This window comes from Ceratina calcarata, unplaced genomic scaffold, assembly GCF_001652005.2.
Source record: "Ceratina calcarata isolate Rehan_Ccalc_2016 unplaced genomic scaffold, ASM165200v1 scaffold154.2, whole genome shotgun sequence".
Classification (NCBI taxonomy): Eukaryota; Metazoa; Arthropoda; class Insecta; order Hymenoptera; family Apidae; genus Ceratina; species Ceratina calcarata.
In genome coordinates this window covers 551,841-579,413 of record NW_017136637.1, presented here as the reverse complement: position 1 = coordinate 579,413, position 27,573 = coordinate 551,841, and the positions used below count along the sequence as shown (strand labels likewise).

The following is a 27,573-nucleotide window of genomic DNA, read 5'->3' as shown; positions in this document are numbered from 1 at the left end:
ATTATATTCATTACATATACTTTCGTTGTTCATAATAATTCATTTCGTTCAATACAAATTCATCGTCAAATTCAAAATCACTAGGACGAAATGTTATGTAGGTGACACCGGTGAGACCGCGGAGAGCTTCGCGAAGGCGCATGAGGAGAATAGTAGTGGGGATCGAAATACGGGCGAAAAAGAGGGGAAGCGAGCCGTGCGGGACAAATTCTAAGATCCCTAGCATCCCTAGTGCCGCCGTCGCTATTGCGGCTTTGCCATCGACCTGTTACAAAACATGGCGTACAGTTGATGTACCCTATAACGTAAACAAGTCGTTAATATATCTCAAGTTTCTAACTAATACACTTGTAAATAACAGTAACTACGACAACTGTTCAAAGAAGTAACAGAGCATAATTAAGAAAACACGTAAAATGTTATATTTATATACTCCCATCAGTGAATACCATGTGTCAACCGTGCATAACCACTGTACATTTGAGTAGTCTGTAATTTTATACAAGAATTCAACGTAGCATTGGTCTGTGACACATTACATAGGAAAGAATGGCTGATTCCGAAGAGGAAAACGATAAAGCCACGATGTCTGGGATTAATATGACCGGGTTTTTATTCGGGAACATCGACGACAATGGTCAACTAGAAGATGACATTCTGGATCCAGAGGCGAAGCAGCATTTGGATTCGTTGAATCGGTTTGGATTGACATCGTTTATTCGTGAAATGATGTCGAGTGAAAATACCAGCGAGGACAGAGAGAACGAATCAAACGAGAAAGCCGAAGAGGAGAATGACACGGTTGACGAGAAGGATATTAGCTACAATGAGAAATCTCCCAGTGCTCTCGACTTCTCGGACATAAACGAACTAGCGGACGAAGAAAAAGAGGAGAACAGTAAGTGTGAAAGTAAAACGTTTATATATCAAAGGTTCATAAGTATCGCTTTGATTGATAGGTAAACAGGACATGCTCGATCGTAAATCTGAGAAAGAGAACGCTGATTACGATGCGGATGATGAAGAAGTAGTCAGTAAATCTGATACACAATTAATGCCACCGCCTCCGATACCCGAGGAGAAGGAAGCTCTTACTGCGGAGGAGGCAGAAGCTGCCCGTCAGAGAAAATTAGAAACTCCTCTCGCTTCTATGTTACCATCGAAATATGCCAATGTCAATGTGACCGAGCTGTTTCCTGATTTTCGTACTAATAAAGTGTTGAGGTTCTCGAGATTGTTTGGTCCTGGAAAACCTAGTAGCCTGCCGCAGGTGTGGAGAGGTGTTAAAAGGAGACGTAAGAAGAAGCGGCATCACGATGTGTGCAAAGATTCTGATTCAGGCTCCGATCAAGACGAGAAGAAATCGAAGTTTAAAGTATGTTTTAACACTCTCGGATTAACTGGGACGTTTACCAGAAATTTGATCGAACATCTTTATATTAGGGCTGGATGATGCAATACGGTCCGGATGTAACTCCGGACATGTGTCGTTCCGATGATGAAAGTAAATTACTGAAGCCGGTGGAGGACAAGGAGCAAGTTGGTAAAACGGGAGAGAGCGGTGAAAACGGGGATATGGGACCGAAGGTAGCAGATTGGAGATTCGGACCTGCTCAGCTGTGGTACGATATGCTTCAAGTTCCCGAGACTGGAGATGGATTTAATTACGGATTTAAAATTTTCGAAAAGGTATGCAACTCGTATATTTAAAACACTGAAGAATCAATTTACTATAGAGAGTTTTCTTACAGATAGACGAGGCGAATAATAAAGATAATAAAGATAATTATGAAACTAAAGATACCAGCGAGGAATTTTCTGACGATGCATTTTTAATGGTGTCGCAATTGCATTGGGAGGACGATGTTATATGGAACGGCGACGACATAAAGCACAAGGTAGATAAAATTTCAATGATAATGGATCGCGATAGAATCCATACGAATTACAAATTAGAATGTAAATACTTGGAAAGGTGTTGCAGAAATTGAACAGTAAAAACAACGCGGCCGGATGGGTGCCGTCCAGCGGGAACAGAACTGCCCAAGCGTTCAGTCAACCAGGGAAAGGTGGTCCAATCCCGGTCGCATCGAATGTTCGATTGGCTACCTCGCAGATTACGACACCGTTGCACATGCAGTCTCAGAAAAATAAAATGTAAGGAGAAACCAGGAAATAATATTTCGTACTGTATGATCGAGTTTGTTTATAATCTTTGTTTCCAACAGGAATATGAGTAAAGGGAATCAGCAACAGAATCGGGAAGAGAATTACGATGATACGTGGTACTCCATTTTTCCTGTAGAGAACGAAGAACTGGTGTACGGTCTTTGGGAAGAAGAAGTTATTTGGGATCCCGAGAATATGAGAAAGATACCGAAACCCAAGATTCTCACGTTAGATCCGAACGATGAGAACATCGTTCTCGGCATACCCGACGACATTGACCCGGCGTTGATTCACAAGGATAACGGGCCTCAGCCGAAAGTGAAGATACCCCACCCGCACGTTAAAAAAAGTAAATTGTTATTGGGAAAAGCTGGGGTGATCAACGTATTGGAAGAGGATACTCCGCCACCGCCACCAAAATCACCCGACAGGGATCCGTTCAATATTTCGAACGATACTTACTACATGCCACGATCGTCGGAGACGACGTTACGATTGAAGGTCGGAGGTGGAAATTTGATACAGCACAGCACGCCGGTGGTAGAGTTACGTGCTCCGTTCGTTCAGACCCATATGGGAGAGATGCGACTACGGAATTTCCACAGACCACCGATAAGGAAATACAGTCACGGTCCGCTCGCACTTCCCGGGCCGCATTCAGTTCTGCCTTTGGTAAAGCATATCAAGAAGAAAGCCAAGCAAAGGGAACAGGAGAGGATCGCATCCGGCGGAGGTGACGTCTTCTTCATGAGAACCGCCGAGGATTTAACTGGAAAGGACGGCGAATTGGTGCTGATTGAATTTTCGGAGGAACATCCTCCTTTGATGAATCAAGTGGGCATGTGTTCCAAGGTGAAGAATTATTACAAACGAAAAGCGGGGAAGGATCAGGGACCGCAGAAATACAAATACGGTGAGACCGCGTACGCGCACACCAGTCCGTTCCTTGGAATTCTTACACCTGGCCAGAGCATACAAGCTGTCGAGAATAATATGTACAGAGCGCCGATTTACGAGCACAAGATTCCCGAGACTGACTTCTTAGTCATCAGAACGAGGCAGCAGTACTATATCAGAGAAGTCGACGCTTTGTTCGTCGCTGGTCAGGAATGCCCGCTGTACGAAGTACCGGGACCTAATTCGAAGAGAGCTAACAATTTTGTGAGGGACTTCTTGCAAGTGTTCATATACAGATTATTTTGGGAATCTAAAGACACCAGACAGCCTCGGCGTATTAAAATGGACGATATTAAAAAAGCATTCCCCTCGCACAGCGAGAGCAGCATTAGGAAACGTTTGAAGTTGTGCGCCGACTTCAAACGAACGGGCATGGACTCGAACTGGTGGGTCATAAAACCCGATTTCAGATTGCCGACCGAAGAAGAGATTCGGGCAATGGTGTCTCCGGAACAATGTTGCGCGTACTTCAGTATGATCGCAGCTGAACAAAGACTGAAAGATGCCGGCTACGGTGAGAAGTTTCTGTTCATTCCTCAAGACGATGACGACGAGGAGATGCAATTGAAGATGGACGACGAAGTTAAAGTCGCGCCTTGGAACACGACGCGAGCGTACATTCAGGCGATGAAAGGCAAATGCCTGTTGCAATTGGCAGGACCAGCCGACCCCACGGGCTGCGGCGAAGGATTCTCTTACGTTCGAGTTCCAAATAAACCTACGATCAGTAAGGTAAGCGTTCGTGTACTTCTTTCATTTGCAGCTTGGAACTGAAATGTGACAATTTTCAATTAATCAGGAGGAACAAGAAGCTCAGCCAAAGAGGACTGTAACCGGAACCGACGCCGATTTGAGGAGATTGTCGTTGAACAACGCGAAAGCGTTGCTTCGTAAATTCGGCGTGCCCGAGGAGGAGATTAAGAAATTATCGCGGTGGGAGGTGATCGACGTGGTGAGAACGTTGTCCACGGAGAAAGCTAAGGCTGGCGAGGAGGGCATGACCAAATTCTCTCGAGGCAATCGATTCTCCATCGCAGAGCACCAAGAGAGGTACAAAGAGGAGTGTCAAAGGATTTTCGATCTGCAAAATCGCGTTCTATCCTCGAACGAAGTTTTGAGTACAGACGAGGGCGAGAGTTCCGAGGAGGACAGTTCCGACATAGAGGAGATGGGTAAGAACATAGAGAACATGCTGTCGAATAAGAAGACCAGTACCCAGTTGTCTCTGGAGCGCGAAGAGCAGCAGCGACACGAGCTACGAAAGATGTTGATGGGCGATGTTCAGGAACAGGACAAAAAGTCGAAGGAGAAGAAGAAAGACGACGAGGAGGATAGTCCTGTGAACAACTTCAACTCGCAGCAGGGTCGCGTTCTCAAGATCTATCGTACGTTCAGGAAGGACGGGAAAGAATACACGAGGGTGGAACTGGTTAGAAAGCCAGCAGTGATAGACACTTACATAAAGATCAGAAACTCGAAGGATGAGACGTTTATCAAACAGTTCGCGACGCTGGACGAGGCGCAGAAGGAAGAGATGAAGAGAGAGAAGAGGAGAATCCAGGAACAGTTGCGGAGAATTAAACGGAACCAAGAGAGAGAACATATGCTTGGCGGCCCGATGTCTGGAAGCAACGCGTCGTCGGGCAACATATTCGACCGTACTAGTTCCAATATCCCAGTTAGCACATCCTCTAACAGTATCCTTCCAATCTATAACTCTTTGCCAACAATTTCCTCCGCTTCTAAACATCCTAAACCCGAGGTATCTCCTTCGAAACGCAAAAAACCTAAACTTAAACCAGATCTTAAATTGAAATGCGGTGCTTGCGGTAACGTAGGTCACATGCGCACGAATAAAGCTTGTCCCCTATATCAGAACAGCATAACGAACACGGCGCCGGTGAACGTCGCGATGACCGAGGAACAGGAGGAGGAGATCGAGAAACAACTCAACACGGACGATCAGGATCTCGTAAATGTCGACGGAACTAAAGTGAAGTTATCGTCCAAACTGATCAAGGTAATTTGTTGTATATATGAAACGAATATCGAAACGATGCATCAATTTACGAGGTCCTGTTTTGCAGCATGCCGAAGAGATGAAGAGGCGTACGTTGCTGTTGAAAGTGCCTAAGGAAGCAGTTAACTCCAAGAAACGGAGGAGAGCCACCGGAGACGATCACTGCGATTATCTCAAGCGGCAGCAGAGGCCCGCTAATCGGCGTAGGACAGATCCTGTCGTCGTCATGTCCACGATGCTCGAAAGTATATTGAACGAGATGAGGGACTTGCCCGATGTTCAACCGTTCTTATTTCCTGTTAACGCTAAGGTACGATTTACTTTCCTTAAAGTAAAGTCACTTATGATGATCCTGCAGAATTTCTATATGATCTAATTTCTATGACAGGTTGTTCCCGATTACCATAAAATTATTCAAAGACCCATGGACTTGCAAACTATACGGGAAAATTTGAGGCTGAAGAAGTATCAGAGTCGGGAAGAATTTTTGGCCGACGTGAATCAAATCGTAGAAAACTCGACGCTGTACAACGGGCAGAAGAGCTCGTTGACGGTAGCTGCTAAGCGTATGCTGGAAACTTGCGTGGAAAGGCTTGGGGAAAAGGAGGATCGTTTGATGAGACTCGAGAAAGCAATTAATCCTCTGCTGGATGACAACGATCAGGTTGCTCTCACGTTCATTTTGGACAACGTCGTGAATAACAAATTGAAAACCATGGCGGAAGCCTGGCCGTTCTTGAAACCGGTCAATAAGAAGTTAGTGAAAGATTACTACAATGTCATCAAGAGACCTATGGATTTGGAAACCATATCTAAAAAAGTATCTGGTAAGTCTTTCATCGCTTCTTCACGGTATAATGTTACGGGAGCGATTAATTCGCGATGTTCGCTGTTTCTAGCACACAAGTATCACAATCGTCACGAGTTCCTTAGAGACATGGAGCAGATTTTAGAAAATTGTATGTTGTACAATGGGAAGGATTCGTCGTACACGCCGAAAGCGGAACTGCTTGTAAAAGTCTGCAAGGACACATTGGACGAGGTATTTATGAATATGTCCGTTTTAATCATTGAAATATGTATTGGAATTGAATACATTCAATCGCGTTTTGCAGTATGACGAACACTTGACGCAGTTAGAAAATAGCATACTGTTGGTGCAAAAACGAGCAATGGAACAATCGCTGGACCTCGATCCATCGTGGCTTGGCCCAGACGAAGAAAATTATACGATTGTAGAGCCAGAATTTAGAGGGGTATTGATCTCGTCTATTGAAATCATGATCGTCTTCTTCAATATAACTAATTCGCGAATTCTTCACAGAGCCAAACGAGTTCGCCGGAGAACCCATTCGGGAAATCGAACATGGATGACTTTGACTTCGTGGACGTGGAAGGAGACTTGGAAGGCGACGGTAGCAGAAGTGTTAATTCAAAGAAGAAAGATGTCCTCGAAGAAGGTGAGAAGATTTTCATGTACCGTCTACCTTTATCAATGTTACGACGACTCGTTGCACTGGAATGTTTCCTTTCACAGATCTACAGTTCTCCAGCGAGGACGAATTCGATGAGGTTCCATTCGGCACGGATGAGCAGTCCGAGCATGCCGAGATGGAAACGCTCGAGCTTAACGAAGTCAGAGAAAATACGGAAGGCGGAGTAGTATTGGCCGATGACGACAGCCAGCAAGCGGCAGAAGCGATGGTTCAGTTAGGCAATGTCGGGTTTTATATGGCTGAGCAACAGTTGCTTCAGCAAGGTTGGTAGAAAATAAATCTTTTCTTAAAATAATTGCAAGCTTGATCGAGCGATCCGATTTTTAAATTACAGACGAAAGTATGGACGTCGATCCGAATTACGACCCTTCGGACTTCCTGCTAGCTGGCTTGCCGGCGAGGGACGAGAAGAGCGAAAACAAGATACAGGACGATTTAGCTATATCTGAGAGTGACGAGGACGCGGAGAATAACGTGAAGCAAAAGCAGAAAACGCCGCAACAATTACCGCCGCAACCGGAAGAAGATGTCGGAGGAGATTTGTGGTTTTAAACCTTGCAATCAATCATTGCGTGTTTTATAGTTTCATTACTTCAATCAAAAGACTTGTGTATATGTATTATGAGACGTACGGACAGATGAAGCAAATGAAATATGTATTTCTAATACGTAGATAAATGAACTTCGATGCGAAACATATTTTGTTAAAAAAAAAAAAAAAGTATAGGGACATCTATGGTCCGTGGACTGTTGCAATTATTTATGAATATCATGTAAATGTATATGTAAATACACGATGGAAAATTGTTTCCATAGCGGTTAAATTATTTTTTACACAGAGTAAATCTGTACATACAATGAAAAATAGTTGAATCGAAGAATTAGCAAATTTCATTGTACTCGTGCGGAACATGTCCGATCAAAATTGCAGTCTGTAAAAACTTTCACGTTACCAACTCGGCGTCGGTGAACGATGATCCCTGAGAAAGACTTAGAGTCAAAGATGAACTACGTGCAACAGATGTGCTCCCAAGCCGTGCATTCGACGCGCGAACAAGACAAAATGCTTAACCACATACTGTATTTAACGAAGAACGCGACGCATGAACAAATATTGATGCATAAACCGTACGCGTTGATCAGCTGCATCATAAGACTTCTGTTCTACCATCTATGGTCCGTGGACTGTTGCAATTATTTATGAATATCATGTAAATGTATATGTAAATACACGATGGAAAATTGTTTCCATAGCGGTTAAATTATTTTTTACACAGAGTAAATCTGTACATACAATGAAAAATAGTTGAATCGAAGAATTAGCAAATTTCATTGTACTCGTGCGGAACATGTCCGATCAAAATTGCAGTCTGTAAAAACTTTCACGTTACCAACTCGGCGTCGGTGAACGATGATCCCTGAGAAAGACTTAGAGTCAAAGATGAACTACGTGCAACAGATGTGCTCCCAAGCCGTGCATTCGACGCGCGAACAAGACAAAATGCTTAACCACATACTGTATTTAACGAAGAACGCGACGCATGAACAAATATTGATGCATAAACCGTACGCGTTGATCAGCTGCATCATAAGACTTCTGTTCTACTATAACGAAAATTTTGTGCAGGCCGACAACGTGTGTGAATGGAAACGGCGAAGGAAATCTCGCTACGCCAAGGATTGTTACAATAGTTTGCTAGAGATCTATCTACCTGCGAAATCGAAAGAAATTATGGACAGTACGTTGAACATGATTTACGAAGACAAGCTTTGGGACTTCGAGAGTTTCTGCTTCGAGATCATGAGCACGTTGCTAGACCACGGTATCAGCGGGTCGTTGATGTTCCACAGTATATGGGACAAGATCGAGAGTCCGAACATGAACGTGAACGACACGAGAAAGATCATTAGAATATTATACGAATTGCTGGACATCTACGAGTGGCCGGACACCCAGGACACGGTATACGTGATCGAGAGGATATTGAATCTTTTTTACATATCGATAACGAGCACCCTGTCGTCCACCAATTTCGAGCCGTACTCCGCGTTGAAGAAGGGTCTGGAGGTCAGCATCATCAACATCGTGAAGCACGTGTGCAACGATCATCTATTGATCATCGTTCAATTCATGTGCTCGTGGGCCGTCGAAGAGGGAGTGAACGATGAAGTGATCTTAGAATTTGGCAGCACCCTCGAGTACACGTCGTACATGCACCAAGTGACATTGTTGGAGAACACATTGACGCCGAAAGTGTTCCCGTTGTTAATGCAAATGATAGCGTCCTCCAGTAAAATAATAAGTTTACTGGGTAACAGAGTCATACAGTATCTGCTCGACCGAAAGGAGAACAAAATGAATTTCGACACGCCGAAGATATTCTTTCAAGACACGCAGTTCGACCTGAAGATCGGCGCGTGTTTCAAGGAGGACAAACTGTTTTGTAAACTTCACCGAGAGATTCTCCACGACAGCCTGTTGAAAAGTATCATAAATCATTCGACGTCGCGCATGAACCTGGAGGCGACTTACTGCACGATTTGTTTGATCGCGGTGGAGGTCCCCTGCGGGTTCACAGCCGCTGCTCTCGTTTGCCTCTTGATGAATTTACAAGACGTCACGCTGAAATCGAGCATCAAACGAAATCTCCAAGTCTCTTACCATTTGCACGCCACTGTGATGGCTGTCATGTCCCTCCTCTGTTGGGTTCACAAAGCTAAAGTGTTTTACGGGTATGTAAATAAAATAATGTTGGAAAGAGCGCAGTGGGCTCCGCATTTAAATCCCCCCATTCAGTCTCAATACAATTTCGCGGCGCACCATATACTTTGGAACAAACCGGAGTTATTCTTCGTCGATTGGGAGGCTCGTTACGGCTTATGGAAATGTTTCCGTTTGAAAGACCACGACGACGATATTTGAACATGTATATTTAGTACACGTCTACCTTGTCAGATAAAGATGTGCCGATGTTTCTGATAAATTCGATACTTGCCCATTCAAACGTCGCCTCTATTATCTCAGAATTATAATTCGTATATTTGCGAGAGTACGGAACGGATATATAAGTATCTAGGATATATGAACGATATTTAAATAAACTGCAACCAGAGAACATTTTTTATGCCTCTAGCGAGAGATTCCGCACTCAATATGATATTCGTTTCGTCCATCTTTACGCCGTTCTAAATACATTTCGACTCGTGAAACGTTTATTTCACAATTGCATGAAATGCAATTTAAAATTAAATAGGAATGGGTTAGGAATTGACGGAACGTTCGCTTGTTATTACGGAATAAGCTCGGAAGAGTGGTGACAATGAAGTTCGTTCGATCTTTTTAAATACGATTCACACTTGCTGCGATTATACATATTAAAATCGTGTATTGTTTACATAACGAACCTCTCGGCGTTGGATCACTTTCGTCAGCCCCGTCAAACTGCGTTTCAAATAAAGGTTCTAATAAGTCTATCGTCACTTGTTTTACGTTCTCTTTTCAAAAGTGCATTCTTCTCCGTCAATATAAATTTATTCTTGATAAGAGAAGCTTTTATCTCAAAACCAGACTTTTAATTGTAAACCCAAATTGTATTTATTTTTCAGTTTATACTTTTTCAAAGGATAATGGCTGGAGAACAATTTTCGTTAGTGTGGAACAGCTTCCCAAGGAATTTGTCATCCGGACTCTATACCCTGCTGGCGGACGAACAATTAGTGGATGTGACATTAGCAGCGGAAGGACAGATATTACGCGCTCACAAATTAATATTGTCAGTCTGCAGTACATACTTTAGGGACCTGTTCAAGGTAGACCATTATTTAACAGAATTCTCACTCTCATCTCGTCATATTAAAATCGATGAAACGATACAGGGGAATTCTTGTAAACATCCGATTGTGATTTTGAAAGATGTCAATTATCGGGATCTGTCAGCAATGCTGCATTTCATGTATCAAGGGGAAGTAAATATCAAGAAGGAAGACATCGCTGGCTTTTTAAAAGTAGCGGAGACGTTACAGATAAAAGGTCTGACCACGGACACCGAAGAGGTACGTTCGATCAGAGTCTGAGCACGTCAGATATGATTGTTTACTTGTATGTACAATGAAAGTATCTTCAATTTATAGAAGTTGGAAGAAAGTTTGACAAAGAGTGCACAAAACTTGGATCAGTTTTTTAACACGGAAAAGAACAGTATTAATTCATTCGCATCAGACGCGAACGCTTCCACATTTACGGAGGAGAGACAGTTTTTACAAAAGGACCAACAACGTGAGAGACAAGACGTTTTATCGAGGGATGAATATCTAAATAACGAAACTCCAGACACTTATTATCAACAAGATTCTATGTCCGACCCGACTTGTAACATGCAGGACATGGACGCGATACGAAATACGAGTTCTGCGAACGTAGAAGCGGAGTGTAACGAGGAGGAGCCGTTGAACTGCACCTCTGATATAAATTATACAATCCCGCAGAAACAGGAACCGTTGAATTATACACTCGACACGGATCCAAAGACTAGATACAAGACGTATCTACCCAATAAATCGGTTTACAAACCTGAAGAAAATTCGCAGATGAAAGGTATTTATTTCGCGTGGGCAAACGGTCTCGGTGATTAAAATTAAGACTTTATTGCAGATTACGTGCCGGAGATGCAGCTAGTTCCCTACGATCAAAATGCACAGATCCAACCATACGGTAAGCGATCAGTTTTTCATGTTTCTCGATTCAATTACTTCCGCGCTCGGCTTACTTCTTTTATCGTTAAAAATTATCGTCAGTGTTTTGTTCGTGTCTGTCAGGTTTAAGTAACATGACCGGTATTGAAAATGAATTTACTCGCGAAACTGGTTGTCGTACTAAAGGTCGACAAACTGTTAAAGGTATCTCCAACAATAGCCTGCCGTTGGAGACGACACTGCGCGTCGTATCCGAACTGGGACCGACGTTACGCATGGAAAGGGGCAAGGTGATTCGAATGTACTCGTGTCCATGGTGTCTGCGACACTTCACGCGTAAGGAGAATCTGAAATTGCACGTGCGTTATATCCACGGGCCGCTTGAAAGTCTAACGTGTAAACTTTGTGGTAATAAATACAAGAACAGCAACAGTCTACGTGTACATTCGTATCTTTATCATAACGCTAAACGGAACAAACCCAACAAGCCGTTCGTAGACGGCGGCGCATGAAATGAAACGAAATTGAATAGCGTTAAATATTGTCACGTCGGAACGCGTCGAATTGTAGGATAGCATGTGCCGCGTATGTAATTGGCATTTTATTTATGGTCTCTGCCGCCGAGCCCTCGCTCCTGATCAGCGAGGATCTCGATCGAGACGTCTCGAGACAACGTCTAGTAGGATTACATGGCTATCGGAGAACAGCACTGAACTCGGAGGAACACGATATTCTCTTAATTAATTAGAGACGTTTAGGATCTAGATACGACTATATATTTTATATAAAAGCAGATCATTTTTTAAAAGAGCTTCAATGTAAATAGTATATCCTATGTATATTGATATACCATTTTGTAAATATATATATATATACATTTTTAATAAAATGTGACATCGTCATTCGTTTTTTCTTTCTGCGAAACCTTTCCTTAAAATCAATTTGCTGTCCCCAAATTCCCATCGTTGTAACTAAGACCGAAAAGATGATCATCACGATCGAGCGCCTGTAATTAAACGGCGATCATGGTCGAATTCGCAAATTTCCGAGGATTCTCCGAGGTAGTGGGGATACGCGAAACGATGAGGACAGTGGCAAGTGCGTCCGCAATATCATCGGGCTGCCGTCTGTCTGGCCTTTTGCAACGGGGGTCGAGGGTCAGATTCTCGGGAACATAATCGTTCATAGATGGTCAGTCAGTAGCATCGTGGATGCTCGAACACGCGACCATTTATATAATTACCAGCGGGCGACCTGTGATTTCTGTTTGTTACCCGTTCTCTTCCGGAAACATAAAGGAAGTTCGAAGGGCTGCGGACTAACATGACTGGGTTCGATCTCGTGGACATCCTCGGCATTTCGTTGCTGATGCACCTGTGTTTCAGCCTACTGCTTCTGTTCGTCCTGGTACCGCTCTTGTTGTTAATGTATCCCGGTAAGCATCCTTCTAATCGCGGCCGACAACCGACTTGTACTATTCGCGGCCCATCGGTCAAAACGTGTTTCACTTAAGACTCGAAGTAACTTGAAAAACCTCCAGTCGTAGCTGTAGCAAATATATGCGTTATTTGAAGCGCGCGAGAAAATACGCAAAATGGTCCGATTATATTATAACGTTAATCGGATGAATCATATCTGATACGGCCCGTTTCCTCGAAACTGCTTATACGTGTGCGAACACAAGCTGAATTTTTTCTGTCGAATATCCAGCGAATTATCATTCCGCGCATTGCACTTTGGATACACGAAATGTTCGTGCGACGATTGATAGTGACTGGCTTGTATAACACCGGACGATTTTTCTGTGTTTTTGTTTTCGGTAACAGATACCGGCGCAACGAACCGTTCTCAGTAACGACGACGATTACTCCGTTATCCGGATGGCATAACGTGTCACGTGAAACTCAAAACTTATCAAAAACTGCTCAGAAAAATAAATTGTGAATTTCAATTTCGCCGAAGAGCGTAGCTGTAATAATTAGTATCTACAATCTCCGGCAAAAAATGATCCGGGCGAATTTTTTAGCGATACGATAATGCTCACAGCTCCGCATTGCTTATCGCAGAAATTTGTGAAATTTACATAATGTAATTTTCATCCTTAGTTTTTTTAACGTTGATAAAGTCATTAAAAATTAGTATTCTAGATAATCCGGCCAAGTCGAATACAAGTTAGAATTCATACGTTCTCACTGTAAATCATTTATTATTAAAGAAGCATTCTCTTGGTTCAAGTACTGGTATGGTCGAGGAGGGCTTGGATACGTTTCGTCAAGTGGAAGTACCCGAACGTGGTCGTCGTGGAAGAGAATAGCATACGCACGATCCTGGATCAATTCCGAAATCACGTACGTGCAGCCAAACCCGTCGACGCTTAGCCTGTTCAATCGAGAGTTTACATCGATTCTCTTCTCAAATTTAGGGAATTTATACTTTGCTGATTCAAGGCCGTTCGATCGCGGAGAGTATCCGTGGCCACTTAGTACATCTGACCTCGTCTAAGCGGTTTCTTCGCGCAGGATTGTCGACGAGATGGGGCCTGTACGTCTGGAAGGATCTCGACTACTTCTCCGTGGACAATCACCTGTTGAACTCGCCTTGTTCGTTCAGGGGTCGTCCGATCACGGAAACCAATATTCAGGTCGGTTTTGCAAATAAAAATCCTCCTTCCGTCCGTTTCATTTTCTGCTGGTCAGAATAAGAGATTCGCAAACAGGATATCCGCTCGCACCGTATCGCTGTTGCATATCATCGGTACGAGCTTTCGACACGCAACGGCGATACGATACGCGAATACGAAGAGATGGCTAGCTTAATTTGCAATAGATTCATGCATTTTAGGACTGCGTCAGCGATCTGACGTCGAAATTCTTCCCGCCGGGTCAGCCGCCGTGGCAGGTGCACGTCATAAACTGTTACCTCTGCGGCGAAGAACGGCAGGTCTGCCTGATCAGGGTTCACCATTTGCTTCTTCATCAAGAGCACTTGGCATTGGGTGATTTTCTACCGTTGAGGTACTCCGCCGACACTTGGACGTGCCAAGAGGAGAACTCCCCGTTCACGAACCTTTATTCCGAGCCATCTGCGCTGCCCAAGTTGTACCAGAAGCTCACGGAGAGTTTCAGTAATTATTGGAACGAATTCTTGTATAATAATGACCCGAACGAGAGGCCGGAGGTATTAAAGAAACAGATCGGCATTTTCCAGTGTTCGAAAATCGGTGTGATAGTTCTAGTCTCAACGGTAAAGGAAATGACGAGGTGAATTGCCTTCCTACTTTATGGTATCATCGTTTCAACGTTATACCGTGCATGTTGCAATGCATAAAATCCGTGATCTAGTTGTAACGAATCATCGAATTCTTGTTAACCGTAGACAGTACAGAAAGGGAGAGGGTCCGCGAGTCTTCGACGTTTTCTCGATCTTCCAGCGGGAAGCCAACAAACGGAATTTCGGGCATACGGTGTTCCTGCGAGCTCTGCTGAAATCCTTAAATCCTCTGGAGATAATCTACGACGTTGTGTTCTGGTGCTGGTACCTACTGGTCGTGCTGACTCTGAAGACACCGATACTGCTTCTCCGGGAGTTGCGAGCCTTGAGATCGCACCACAAACACTACTACCCGGACACGTTGCTCTACTTGCTGTGGTGTTACGTGCCGCTAATATTCCGCGCCACAGTGGAAGCTCTGTCGATCACGTGGATCGCTGTGAAAGCGCCTAGAACCATCTTCGAGGAGCTCTTCCTGAAGCACCCGCAGACGAACCGGCTTCAGACAACGTCCCCTTGTGGACGGAAGGTCGTCGCTTGGTCGGAGGAAGTGGAGCTCGACGTTCTCCGAAAAATCTCGTGTATGACCGGAGCTACGGAGACCGAAATCTTGTTGGCTGCCACCGTGGATTCCCTGAAAGAGTACTTCCGGCAGTCCGGCGTCAGGATACCGGACAACGTTCTCGCCACTGGGAAATTCGTCAGGCAAAGAGCGGTGTTCATGCAGAACCACGAGGTCAGAGGCATACTGTGTCTCGCGCTGCCCACCAAGACTCCGTTGTTCGAAGACGATCTGGTCGAGATCTTGCAGGTAATTAAAGAGAACGCGATACTGAATGATGATTCATCGGTGTCTCTTTGTAAAATAAAATTTACAAGACGCAAACATGTCAACGTGCGATACCGCTGACCCAATTCTTCTGATTCATCGATTTATCATGCTCCGTCCAAGTATCTGTGTAAACAGACTCGTCCAACCCCGGTACTTTTCATTCTTGTTTCGCTTATCGGTTGTCTATTTAAGTCCTCCGAGATAGCGGTGAAACAATGAACATCGTTCGGTATTAGTTTCGACGTTATCGGTATTTCTCAGGTCATCCAGAGGAACGTGCGAGAGGCGAGGTCGAAGCAGAGCGCGATATACGCGGTCACCGCGGCCGAGGCTTCCTGCGGGATGATCTCCTCCTGTTTGCCCTCGCTGTTACTCAAAGTGATGCTCAATCAGCTGACCAGAAGGTACTCCCTGTCGTTGACGCACGTCGACGGAGACCTCCACGTAGAAGGCGTCGATGCTATTATGTACTGGAGACCGCCCCAAGGCAATTGCAGTAAATATCTTCTAACAAAATCCTTTTACGTCACACCGAATCAATCCGAATGAAAGAGATTCTAAGGAACAATATCTCTGTTCAAAATTCTGTGTTCTATCATCTTTCAGATATGTCGATAACTCTACACAGGTACAGAAACGGTATCCGATTAGGCGTGATGGGTGACGCGTTGATCGGGCCTGAGCACGCTGTGATCACGAGGACCTTCCCGAAGAGCGTGCAGACGCTCGCAAACGTGGTCGGCGTGCCGAGAATGCCCAGCAGGAACTCGACCCCGAGTCCAATCAGCCTTATGGCCTCGCCGGGATATTAATTAAATTGTACGGATATCTCCGATATGATTCAATTAAAAGTGACTGTACAATTTGTATAGTTTATGTATAACACGATTATGTATCGAAATAATTTATGATACTTTCAGATCGCATGTCCCATAGAAGCTGAAGGCATTTGAAAGTGGAGAACGGGACGTACCGGACGCCGTGTCGTGGTTTAGGATACTTCCTGGAATTTATTATTGTACATTTAAAATTGTGTACTATTATTTAAGCAAGAGATTTTTCCGAAGAAAAGGGATGCAGGGAATGAAAAGAAGATTGTACCGATGTTTTGTTACTTTTGTATAAACTTGTATTCCGACTTTATATCTGCCTCCGTCCTGTTTTGCCATTATCCTTCTCCGAGTCAAACGAAGTAACGAACGACCAAGCGGAATTTATTGCCAGAGAATACCAGGGAGGAGGTTTCGTAATATATTCTATGTATATATTTATATAAATATACACGTTTGTATCTATTTATACATACACTGTTTTAACAATCTATCGATCGCGGTTCAATCGCGAGATGTACCGTAGAGATCAAGAAAATTTTTAATAACACGTACCATCGTGAATACGACTCAAAAATTCTTGTAGCGCGACTCCAGTTTCAATTTCGTCGCAACGCCGATGAAGCCAGTGCGACAATCTGATTGCCATCGTTGACTAGTTTACTCTTGGAAGCATATTGCACGTATCTTAGACAATTATTGTACAAGATGTAAAAAATCCGGTAAACAACGTTTCGTGAGTGAGCATTTTAGATCGGTGGAACATAAGGGATAGAGTATACAATTTTTTACATCCTGCACTCATAACAGAATCACATTTATACATATACATATAAACGTTTTTAATAAAATATCAATCCTCCTCGATGTTTAATGAAACCTACAGAAAATAATGTTTCATCGTTTAATTTATCTAACGGATATATCGTCCAACATTAAGTAAATACGGGGTAAATGAAAAGATGTATTTAAGTAACGTTCCAGCCGCGTTATTCCTTTACGCCCCTGCCGTGAAATTCGTTGATTAAACATCTCGAAATACTGTAAAGAAGTATCGAAAAATCTAACGATCTAACAGGTCCGTCGAATCGCGTTCGTGTATAAATTACTATCATTGGACTTTTAAAGAGCGACTTGTAAATCACTTTGTAACTGAGAAGTTCATTCGATATTCTCTTAAAGCAAATTCTTAGAATCCGTAAGATAAGATACAATGCGAGAGGAGTGGAATTTTTAAGGAGACGTTCAAGTAATTTATAGGCCACTCTCATAGTCAAGTACTTATTAACTAAGGTACACTTGTTAGTTGGACAATTTTTCTAGCTACCATCTGACATCGATTACGATCACAGTTGGGACGTTCTGTTACAACGATGTGAAAAGGTGCACCACTTTATTTAGCACGGCAGACTTTTGATTTCTCGACTCGTTATCCATAATGGATCTCATAAGGCAGAAGTTTAGAAGTACATATTGTAACAGTATAATTAACTCCTTCGTACTTCAATTATAGCTACCAAGTACAGTTTTATAGTAAGTAGAAAGTAATGTAATTGAATATGAATATAGACGTCTTACCTATCTTCAGAAATATTTTTTCGTCTTCACTTTTTTATTAGAAAAAGACACGTTCACTTTGAGGAAACGTTCCCTGAGCGAAATATAACACTCAGATTTGTAATTGGAAACGATTCGACCATCGAATTAGATATAATAATAATTATTATCTAATCACTGATCGCGGAGTAAGATCGAGTATTAGCAAATGTGAGCTAAAATAATTTCATGCTATCAACATATGTACATTTAGTTTACATCAAACTTCATAAATAGTAGTACCCTTCGTCGTGAACTAATATCAACGCTGTCGAGACGACAGACTGAAAGAAGAATATAGAAAAACGAGCACAGTGAATGGCAAACTAAAAAATTATAAATAAAGGAATAATCAACAATTGCTAGCGAGGAGATCGCGGATATTCATGCAAATCGTTCTAAGTACTACAATTCGTCTGTTGTTACATCGAATTTCGCACGAACATCCACCATCTGCTATTAACAAATTCGATCTAAGCTGCTCTAGCGGGTCTTTGACTCAGATTTCGCGATGAGACTTACCAAATAACTATAAAAGACGATACAACCAATGGCAACGTGTCTAACCCCCGACAATCGTTATACTTTTATTGTACGAGTTTTCCAATTTTCAATTATTAATTTAAGCTAGACTGTCCGTCTCGCGTTCCATCTCTATCGGACCCTTGCCCCAGATTTTACGATTCTTTGTATACGGTATGAGACCTACCAGAAATCCGGAAACGACGATCCAACCACCGGCCATATAAAACGATAAATCCCACGACTTTGTTACGTCGAACAGCCAACCGGCCAGTGGAGGACCGAGGAGGTTTCCTATACCTTGACAGAGGAGACTGAGGCCGTAGGCAGTGGTGAACCTCTCCAGTGGTATCAGCTCGACGAGTATCACAGGCGTGAAGCTGAAGTTGCTAGCGAAGAAGAGACCGAACGCCGCTGAGGTGGCCATCAACAGGTTGTAGGAAGGCGTGAACGTAGTCATCAAGATCGTCGCTACGCCACAAGCGACGAGGCACCAGGTGTACGTCTTGCAAACGTTCATCCAGGGTTGGTCCCCCGCCCAACCGAGCCCGATCTGGTAATAAGTAACAAGAAATTGCCACACATGTTTTATAATTTATTAGTATCCGACAGGACGTAGCCTCAAACTAGAATTTGAGCCGACAAATGGCGACGGGCTATACAGATTTATTGGAAACGTAGTGAAGTTGCATGCGTGCTTAGTAGTGTAACAGGTGAAGCGTGGTGATTACGTGAAGTGAGTTAGAAATAAAAGTAACGGTACCATTCCGATCGTATTGGTAATGCCAATGATACTGAGGAGATTCGCGGCGTCGGACTCGGTGTAACTGTTTCTGGTTAGGTGTTCGGCAAGATAAAAGTAAGGCACGATGAACCAAGTGAACAACAAGATCGTCGAGAGCGATAGGAACAAGAAGTGGAGCTCGAGAAACATCGAGAAGTCCATCATACCCTTCAGCAATTCTACCAGTTCGCTGTACCATTTCTAAAAAGTAAGATTTTATAATTGTCATCGGATTTCATGCATTCTATCTGTGTGTAATACCTCTTCGTTTTCTTTGGCCAATGTGGTCATGCTGTTCCTATAAATGTCGGGGCAGCTGCTAGCCCTTAATCTGTATTTGTGTAAATTGAGTGCGGCCCCGCGGTACATCACCGAGTTCCTATGAACTCTGATGTCTTTGAAGTAGTGAGTATTCGTGTTGAACTGCCTCCGCAGCCACGGAAGCGAGTCGGTTCTTACGACCCCGCAGTTCAGTTCTCCGATTCGTTGTTTCGACACCGACTTCGATTTCCTACCTTCGTTCTACGAATAAATCGAATACAGTTTACTGTCATCCCTTTGAAATTGGGAATGTCAGCGTTATTTTATTCACCGCGTATTCTACTTCTTTGGACAGTAATGGATTAGCTTCTTCCGATTCTTTTTTAGACATCTTCTTAGTTATATGATTCTTCAGAGGGTTGCCTGAATGAACGTTGTTCGCCACGTGCGAGTCCTCGTGCTTCTCGTCGTGCGCTTGCTTGATTCTTTCGATTAATAAATTCTATAAATTAATTTCGTGAAGGTAGGTAAAAATAATTAATAGCAAGATCGAATGGTGAACCTCATCGACATGGTGACGACGCTTTTGTTGCCGACCTCCCCCAATGAATCGTGTAACATCTTATCCGAATAACTTCTACAGGATAGAAGATTCGGATAGTTCTCCAAAATCACTCTGTACAACCTGGGATTGCTTGACAGCGATTCTAACACTTCCACGGGTACCTGGAATCATTTCAATCGGCCTCTTTCTAGCACATGACATATTAAATGCAAATCATCGATGGGGACAGAGTCCCTTCGACGATCAGCAACGAACCTTTTCGTTATGTTTGACGAAAGTAGGTAAGTTGACCACGCTTCTGAATTTGAAATCCCCGTTCGCAGTCTGCGGATCCTCCGTCGTGGTACTCAGAATCTGCAGCAGATACTCGGGTGTGTGGCCGCTCTTCAGCATCCTCCTTAGTTCGTCGACGCCAGGGAACTCGTCGACGGGACTTCCACTGGATCCATTTAATTCAGACTTGGTGATCGACTTCTTCGGCGTGGTTCCGTTCTGCTTCTGCTGTTCTAAGATCCACCACTCGGGATCCCGCATCACCGTACCGCAGACGATCATGTTGAAGAACGTACCTGCCAGTAGCAGACACGTGCCCCGCCAGCCGTACTCGTCGATGAAGAACGTGGTCATCGGGGCGTAGACGAAGGTACCGATGCCTGTGCCGCACGCGCCCAGACCTACAGCTAGGGTTCGCTTCTTGTCGAACCAGTACGCGATGCTCACGACCGCAGTGACGTAACACAGACCCAAACCGAGACCAGCGATGACGCCGAACGTCAGATACATTACCTCGATGGTGTTGCTGAACGAGCTCAGCACGAAGCCTAGGCCCGCGATCAGGCCTCCGAGTATCGTCATGCTCCTGCAGCCGTAACGATCTACCAGAGCGGACATGATAGGTCCGGACAAAAGTGGTACGGCCATGAATAGAGAACCGATCCAAGACGTCTTCGACTTCGACGCGCCGAACTCCTGGAGGAACTCGATGTACAGAAGACCGAAGCTGAAGGACACCCCGTCGGCTATCATGGAAATGACCAGAGAGGCCAACACGACCACCCAGCCCCAACCACCGTCGGGTACCTTAGGTTTGATCTCTTCATCTTTCCCCGTGACGCTCAGCTCGTCGACGCTGGAATCAATGGAATCGCGAGAGTCGTGTTCCGTGTAACCAGGGTTGGAAGTGATCATCGGTCTCTCCCCGATTTTTTCTAGAGCCTGCGACTCGGCGATCAGTGAGATGCGATAGTTGTTGCCGACAGGAAGCATTTTCTCCTCTGTGCAATCCGTTCCTGGACTCAACAGATCGATCTTGTCTTCTATGTCATCGGGCAAGCTCAGATCCTTGCTCCTACCAATCTCCGGCGAGGTAGTCAGAAAGGTGTCTTTGTCGGGCGACAAGGACTCGACGCTACGGTCGATGGTGTGTGCCGGTGTCGACTGAAAGAGTCTCTCGTCCGCCAGGCTGCTGAGGTTCTCCGTATTTTCCTGACAGATTCCCGAACTCTTCGTAGAGGAACCGGCGCTGTGCGAGCGGGACAGGATTATCGCGTCGTGCAATTCTGGATCGGGAGTACGGCACGGCGTACTAGGGAAAACGGTGGGGCTGCCATTTTGCCAGCCGACGATCGGTGCCCTTTTCGGCAGGTAATTCGAGTTCGCCTGATCATTTTGATGGTTAGTTCGATGATAATTTGGATCTCTTCTGATCAAGTTAGTCCCGTTGTTCCGGACATCGTTGTTGTTGTTCCAATTGCAGCCGGGTTTGTAGATGGTTCGCCCAGTGGATTCATCTTTGCACAGGAAGTTCTCGTTTCGGTCGGTCATCGTTGGTATTTCTAAATGTAGGTGATGGCCGAGTGGATCCAACGACGGGGCCAACCTTTCAGCCCTTGGATCTCGCTCGGGAAGGATCGTTCGCGCCCCTCAGCTACCATAAGGATCTCTTCGCAGATCTTTGCCGGATCACTGAGCGTCTCCCGCTTCAGCATGCACGCTCCGTCTTCTTCCTACTCCTGCGAATGCGAAATCGTATCCGTTCAATAATACGAAAGCGAGATAGTTCCTAAGTAATAATACATTAACGAGATTATTCTTAAATTAGCCACAGAGAAATATATAAGTGAAGCATTAGTGAGGAGAAAAGAAAAGTGTTTACTCACCATCGAGGTAGTGCGAAATGATCTACAGACGTGCATGCGTGTCTAAGTCTAGGAACGTGCATGCGACACTGAACGGTGTGAGCAAATAAAAAGAAAATCGATAGAAGAGGAAAAAAGAAAATTGTGGTCGACCATTTAAGTTTAAGCTATTAAATTCACTAAAAGCGTACGAGTCAGTTGCAGTACGGGGAAGAAAAATAATAATTAGTGCCTAAAAAAAAAAAAAAAAAATGCCTGAAACAAGATATAAATGTGATTATAAAAAAAACAGTGACAAGTGCGCAATTACATTATTCACACATTTAAATATTATCGTAAGTACAATTATACTGATAGATAATATTTTATATTATAAATCATGTGATAATTTTTCATTATCCAGGTGAACATTTCATATAGATCTGTATTCTATATTCTATTCTAAGCGCAGGCAACAAATCTAAAGGATATTCTATAGCTACTATAATTTCTAATTAAAATTAAATTCTGCTATTAACAAAGTATTTGTATATCACACGATTGCTCTCTCGTACGAATCGCTCTTATCTCTGAAAAACAATGAAACGACAGTGTTCGATTAGGGTGTATTAACATTGTCTGGCTACTCGTTCCTGCTTCAGAAACGCGTCGCTTGATCGATCCGCTAGTGTTCACGAATTTGATTAGTCCTAAAACGTTTTATCAATTATCACTTATATAAATAACAGAAGGTCGACTTCTGTGTCGAGCACCCTGATAAAGACGGTAATGAATCACCTGTTAAGAAGCATTTGATAGGCTTCGAGCCAGCCTATTTCATTTTTCTATCTAATTCTCTGCTTTTCGAGGAATTTAACACAAGAAATCTTCGAGAGACGCAACACAAACATACGAGTCTTAAAACGTATATTTTTGTGTCGTATCTCTACGTGTTACAATTTTGTATTACGATTATATGTAGATGCGTTCGCGAAGGAAGCTGAGGCGTTCGCAGCCAGAAAGCTAAAATCAAATATCCGCTATATGGGCGTGATCCAATAATAGTATGCAGTTTCATAACTATCGATCTTGAAGATAATTCTCTCTTTACGATGAATTTCTTTTTCTTAGATGGCTACTTATTCTGTACAGGCAAGTCGCACTTGCTATTAGGATCTTCATGGACAGATTTCTTATTTCATTGTGAATGAAAGGGTGTCGGTCTCATGTTTACAATGTTTGTGAGATACTCGAATTATATAGAATTATGTCACTGGGTTAGCAGATTAATATGGATAAACCGGCGAACCTTAGGCATGTGATTTGTAGCTTTATCGGAGAACCGATGGGGGTTCAATCGATACGCTCCAGGGCTATTTTAAGTACGTTTACCCTTTTCATTTTTCCTCCTGCCACGAGTACTCTATTAGCCTTGACGACCTTGAAATACCGGCGTAAAGACGAACGAGAATTATATAATCCTGTGTTCTTGATTAACCAGTACCACCGATAATTATCAAGTAATTAATTCGGCGTTGGTAAACGGTCCAAGAAGACTTTTGGCACCGGCTTAAACCTCGTGATCAGATTCTCTGGCGGATTGGAAAATATCACTTGATCGATCATTGATGTCATTTTTGGAAATTAAAAATTTCTTTGCCTCCCTGTGATTTAACGTGCGATCGGTATCGGAGTTATCGCGTACGACACGTGAAACGAGAGTGAAAACAAAATTCAAGTAGTATCTAATGGCACAGATCAGACTCGCGCGTGTAACTCCGCTCGAGTTCCTTGTTTCATTCAACAAATCAACGAGCACGGCAAATATTTATAATGATAAGAAAGAAACGAGTTACATCGATACAAGTTCTCTTCGATAAAAGACATTTTTCTTTGAATATATCAAGACGATTGGTTAAGATTCCAGTTAATTACAGTTTGATCGTCGAGTGAAAATGTTTAATGACCAATATTGTGACTACACTGATTTTTATGGAAACTGGAACATCTGCGGTACCAGTTTAGACAAACGTTTCTTCTGTCGTTTAAGTATCTGAAGATACATCCAGTTTCTAATATTCTTTATGGATATCGGAGAAATGCATCAAATTCGTTGGGATTGTTCTTTTAATTCTCCGCGGACCTTTACCCACGAGGTGTGGCCAAGGTCGCACCTTATCAGAAGCGAATATTAGTAGCCGGCACGCGATAGGTTCTTAATCGTCCTGCGTATTTGTCATTCACAATTGCTGGTGACTTTACTCGAGACGTAATGAACCAAGTCCACGGTAATCGGTTCTTTAATCGGTTTCTTCGACACTGAAAACGGTCGATAGCCAGGAACACGTTAAAATAGTGCACTGATCAGTGTGATTGTACATACGTTATTGTCCCGTGGTACATATACAATGATTCATAAGAAAAGAGAATACGAAATGAAAAATGCAAAGATGATATCTACGATGCAATAAGATAATTTCTGTCCTAGATTCTGACGTCTGAAATCCGAGTCCGAACGTCTGTGAGATGTGGTCGATCGCGATAAGGAGATCAGGTCACGAGTACGCATATTTTTTGGCTACGAAATTTATGCAATATAGCAGTCAGGATGAATCAGGAGAAGCGGTTTAAAGGCGGGCGATCGAGGGGAGTCACCATGACGACCGCCGTGGTCGATTCCCAACGTCTCTTCGTCTGTCGGAAGAAGGAGATCAACAAACCCGATTTCGATACTCGCGGCTTTAATTGACGAACCAGCCGCGATCGAAGCTTATTTCGTCCGAGCAAACGTGATTCCCCTCAAAGGTCGAGGCTGACATCGATTCTGACACGACTCCTGACTAGATTGAAGATTCGATGCATTTAGAAGAGAAATCCTACATTCTCATACATGAGACTCTGTCAGATATAGAAGAAAGTTTGTACTGCAGTGAGCGAACGATAAGATGATCTGAAATCTATTTCTTAAATGTTATGTAAAAATCCACGGTCTGTAATAGCGATACTAATCATTCGTCTAATATTTCTGATCAACTTAATGGAATATCTAAACGCACACAGCCTATCGACATCGTCGATTGATGAACAAACTGTAATCTGTAACATTATCGTTGCATAAATATGGCAATGTTAATATTTGCGGGATTGATCTGTCGCCATCATGCTCGTGTTGCAACGTGTGCTCTCTGACTCCTAACAATAGCTGAATATAATTCTTTTTGCAAATACGTAAGAAGCAAGGGCCAGGTATCGATCTCTCATTTAGAATCTTAATTAATACGCTGGATAAATTAATTTGTTTGTACGTTCTATTTCGACTGACATCGGTCCCCGTCTAATCATGTGAAATGCATCGTTGAGACGCGACGTTTAACCGTCACGCGAATGTCAATGCTGTTACCGCAATTTTACCTGAGTCGTAAAAGTAATCGGTTACATAACTGTTACGTACAGAATTCAGACCCGCCTAAAGGACATTGAACCGTCTACGAGAGCTTCCTCTTTATCACATTCTCTACTTTGCGACCAAACACCCACGTGTTTACTCTTACAATGTTTGACGATAGAATCATTTTGTAATTATCATTCTTTGCGATGTAAGATAATTGATAACTAGACCGCTGATCTTCATACAAAATAAACCATTTGTAACGTGAACGTAGAAAATGAAATCTAAATAGGATTTCATTTTTCTATCTTGAGAATCGTAATACGGATTTCACTTTTGGTATTTCGTGTGTCGTTCAGTATCATATACCATTTTTCTATGAACTTGTTAGACAGTTCGAGCTAAGAACGATCGGCCCCTGACGTAATTTGTCTTAAACACCTACGCTTCTGAGTCTGACGTCTGAGTAATCCGTAATGTTATTTTTCTTTTTTTCATCCGTAATTGGTTTTCCGTGGAACGCGTGGATGTTCACCTCCTTGTAATCGATATCATAGTATGCACTTGGTAGTGGATAACGTAACGTAACTTCGTACGTAAAGATGTAGGTCAAAGAAATTGGATGGTATAGCGAGTACTATCGAGAGCTCATCGAGGCTCGGACTCGTGTGTAATTGCGTTCAGACGATTTATGAAACATGTGAAGAGTTCTCTTGATTCGTTCGAATTTTTGTCACGACCGATTTTCCATTTTTGAAGAATCAGACAACACGGCAAGTACTGAAAAATATTCAATACGCAGACTCGTGTGTGATTTATGTTAACACGATTCATAGTAACGATACAGATAATACGATTTATTATGCAAAGCTCTCTTGATTTCGACTATACTTTATTTTCCCATTTTTCAGGAGACGTCTACTGACTTCGGTTGGGGGTAGACAAATTTGAGGATGACGAAAACAAGGCGACGCGCGAAATGACGACGTTTTCTTTTTATCTAAATATTTTCTGACGGGAAAAGTTCGCTCTTATCGAAGCCAAAGAACAATGGTCCTACTGATAACGAAAAGAGATCGATATGATATTCGATCATTCCTCGACGTACAAAAGCAGAGTCTGACAAACAAGTTTTCGTCTACGACTCGTGTCGCTCATTCTCTAAATCATAACGAAATTATTTCATCTATCATTGAAACTATCAAAGAATGTACGAATAAGTCCAGAGTGGTTTATGGTGCCAAATATATGTAGAGGCGTATGAGGAATGTAAAGTGCTAAAGACTAACACGCTGAATCTTTTTTATCTACTTCAAAGCAAACAAACCGAAAAGAGCAAATCATAGAAATTCGTGAGTCACTTAACGCACCGATCTTCATCTCAAATACATGATCTATTTTTAATTAAATTTAACCGGTGTCAATAATTTAGATACTTACGTATCGCATCAAAATTTTAACGAGCTTTATCCGTCACGAAACTGATATAAAAATAGACTGTTAAGAATCGTGTGAAATACCGGAAACGTGGAAAGACGCGTGATAAGGATTAATTAAGAAAATTACATTGTATCCTCTACTTTGGCGTTTAACGATAAACGACTCCGTTATAGGCACTCGTGCACGCACGACGATTCGCCAATTGTCAACTTACCCACGAGGACTGTTCACCACAGCGTTCTCCGCTTCCAGCGGACCACCCTCACGGAACAGAGAAAGGACCCGCCCTTCGGCTCTCCGGCGCCAAGGAAATCCTCTCGGCCGACACACGCGCACGCTTCTCACGAAAATGCGAACGACGATTTCGTTCCCTTATTTCTTTATCGCGTGTGCGTAACCACTTCGATTGAACGCGCCCTGGGCACTGAGGCGGCGTTCAACGGTGGCTCGTGCGCTCCGCGTCATTGAAACGCTTCCGAGTACACCTGACCGAGGCCGAGAGAGCGCAAGCTCGTTCCTTCGATCTTGCACATGCTAACGCAACACGCGTTTGCCAAAAATTTGAAAACAAAAAACGATACTTAAGATCGTTCCGTCCTATGGACGTGAGGACTGATCACAAATTGAGAGGAGG

At 43.2% G+C, this 27,573-nt stretch overlaps 5 protein-coding genes across 11 annotated transcripts; 4 read left to right on the top strand and 1 right to left on the bottom strand.

Annotated features, from left to right (window-relative positions):
* Positions 1-34: 34 nt before the first annotated feature.
* Taf1 (TATA-box binding protein associated factor 1) lies at positions 35-7,457 on the top strand. Of its 2 annotated transcripts, none has more exons than XM_018037040.2 (14): positions 35-898; positions 960-1,375; positions 1,444-1,689; positions 1,752-1,898; positions 1,985-2,157; positions 2,229-3,858; positions 3,926-5,146; positions 5,214-5,456; positions 5,535-5,973; positions 6,046-6,188; positions 6,262-6,402; positions 6,471-6,606; positions 6,684-6,905; positions 6,977-7,457. In XM_018037040.2, exons 1-14 carry the CDS (start codon positions 550-552, stop codon positions 7,192-7,194), a joined length of 5,724 nt encoding a protein of 1,907 aa, XP_017892529.1. In that variant the 5' UTR covers positions 35-549; the 3' UTR covers positions 7,195-7,457. The 2 variants fall into 2 exon arrangements, with proteins under 2 accessions (XP_017892529.1, XP_017892528.1); XM_018037039.2 differs by having other exon boundaries at positions 1,976-2,157.
* A 401-nt stretch (positions 7,458-7,858) lies between these two features.
* On the top strand, positions 7,859-9,653 carry LOC108632456 (uncharacterized). Its single transcript, XM_018037065.2, has one exon. The coding sequence runs from the start codon at positions 8,054-8,056 to the stop codon at positions 9,563-9,565; it is 1,512 nt and encodes a 503-aa protein (XP_017892554.1). The 5' UTR covers positions 7,859-8,053; the 3' UTR covers positions 9,566-9,653.
* Positions 9,290-12,166, top strand: LOC108632457 (protein tramtrack, beta isoform). Of its 6 annotated transcripts, none has more exons than XM_018037067.2 (6): positions 9,290-9,375; positions 10,249-10,452; positions 10,519-10,695; positions 10,774-11,236; positions 11,282-11,353; positions 11,458-12,164. In XM_018037067.2, the coding sequence occupies exons 2-6, from the start codon at positions 10,270-10,272 to the stop codon at positions 11,844-11,846; spliced, it is 1,284 nt and encodes a 427-aa protein (XP_017892556.1). In that variant the 5' UTR covers positions 9,290-9,375; positions 10,249-10,269; the 3' UTR covers positions 11,847-12,164. The 6 variants fall into 6 exon arrangements, with proteins under 6 accessions (XP_017892556.1, XP_017892557.1, XP_026675484.1 ...); XM_018037068.2 differs by lacking the exon at positions 9,290-9,375 and adding an exon at positions 9,804-10,101 and having other exon boundaries at positions 11,294-11,353; positions 11,458-12,162; XM_026819683.1 differs by lacking the exon at positions 9,290-9,375 and adding an exon at positions 9,807-10,101 and having other exon boundaries at positions 11,539-12,161.
* A 94-nt stretch (positions 12,167-12,260) lies between these two features.
* On the top strand, positions 12,261-16,579 carry LOC108632441 (uncharacterized). The gene is made up of 8 exons (XM_018037034.2): positions 12,261-12,769; positions 13,570-13,682; positions 13,757-13,975; positions 14,176-14,594; positions 14,710-15,415; positions 15,698-15,932; positions 16,043-16,255; positions 16,357-16,579. Exons 1-7 carry the CDS (start codon positions 12,658-12,660, stop codon positions 16,246-16,248), a joined length of 2,010 nt encoding a protein of 669 aa, XP_017892523.1. The 5' UTR covers positions 12,261-12,657; the 3' UTR covers positions 16,249-16,255; positions 16,357-16,579.
* Positions 16,580-16,678: 99 nt separating this feature from the next.
* On the bottom strand, positions 16,679-27,528 carry LOC108632440 (uncharacterized). The gene is made up of 7 exons (XM_018037033.2): positions 27,154-27,528; positions 20,250-22,006; positions 19,992-20,155; positions 19,761-19,914; positions 19,430-19,690; positions 19,148-19,369; positions 16,679-18,937 (listed from the first exon to the last, which is right to left on the bottom strand). Exons 2-7 carry the CDS (start codon positions 21,816-21,818, stop codon positions 18,485-18,487), a joined length of 2,823 nt encoding a protein of 940 aa, XP_017892522.1. The 5' UTR covers positions 21,819-22,006; positions 27,154-27,528; the 3' UTR covers positions 16,679-18,484.
* Positions 27,529-27,573: the final 45 nt, after the last annotated feature.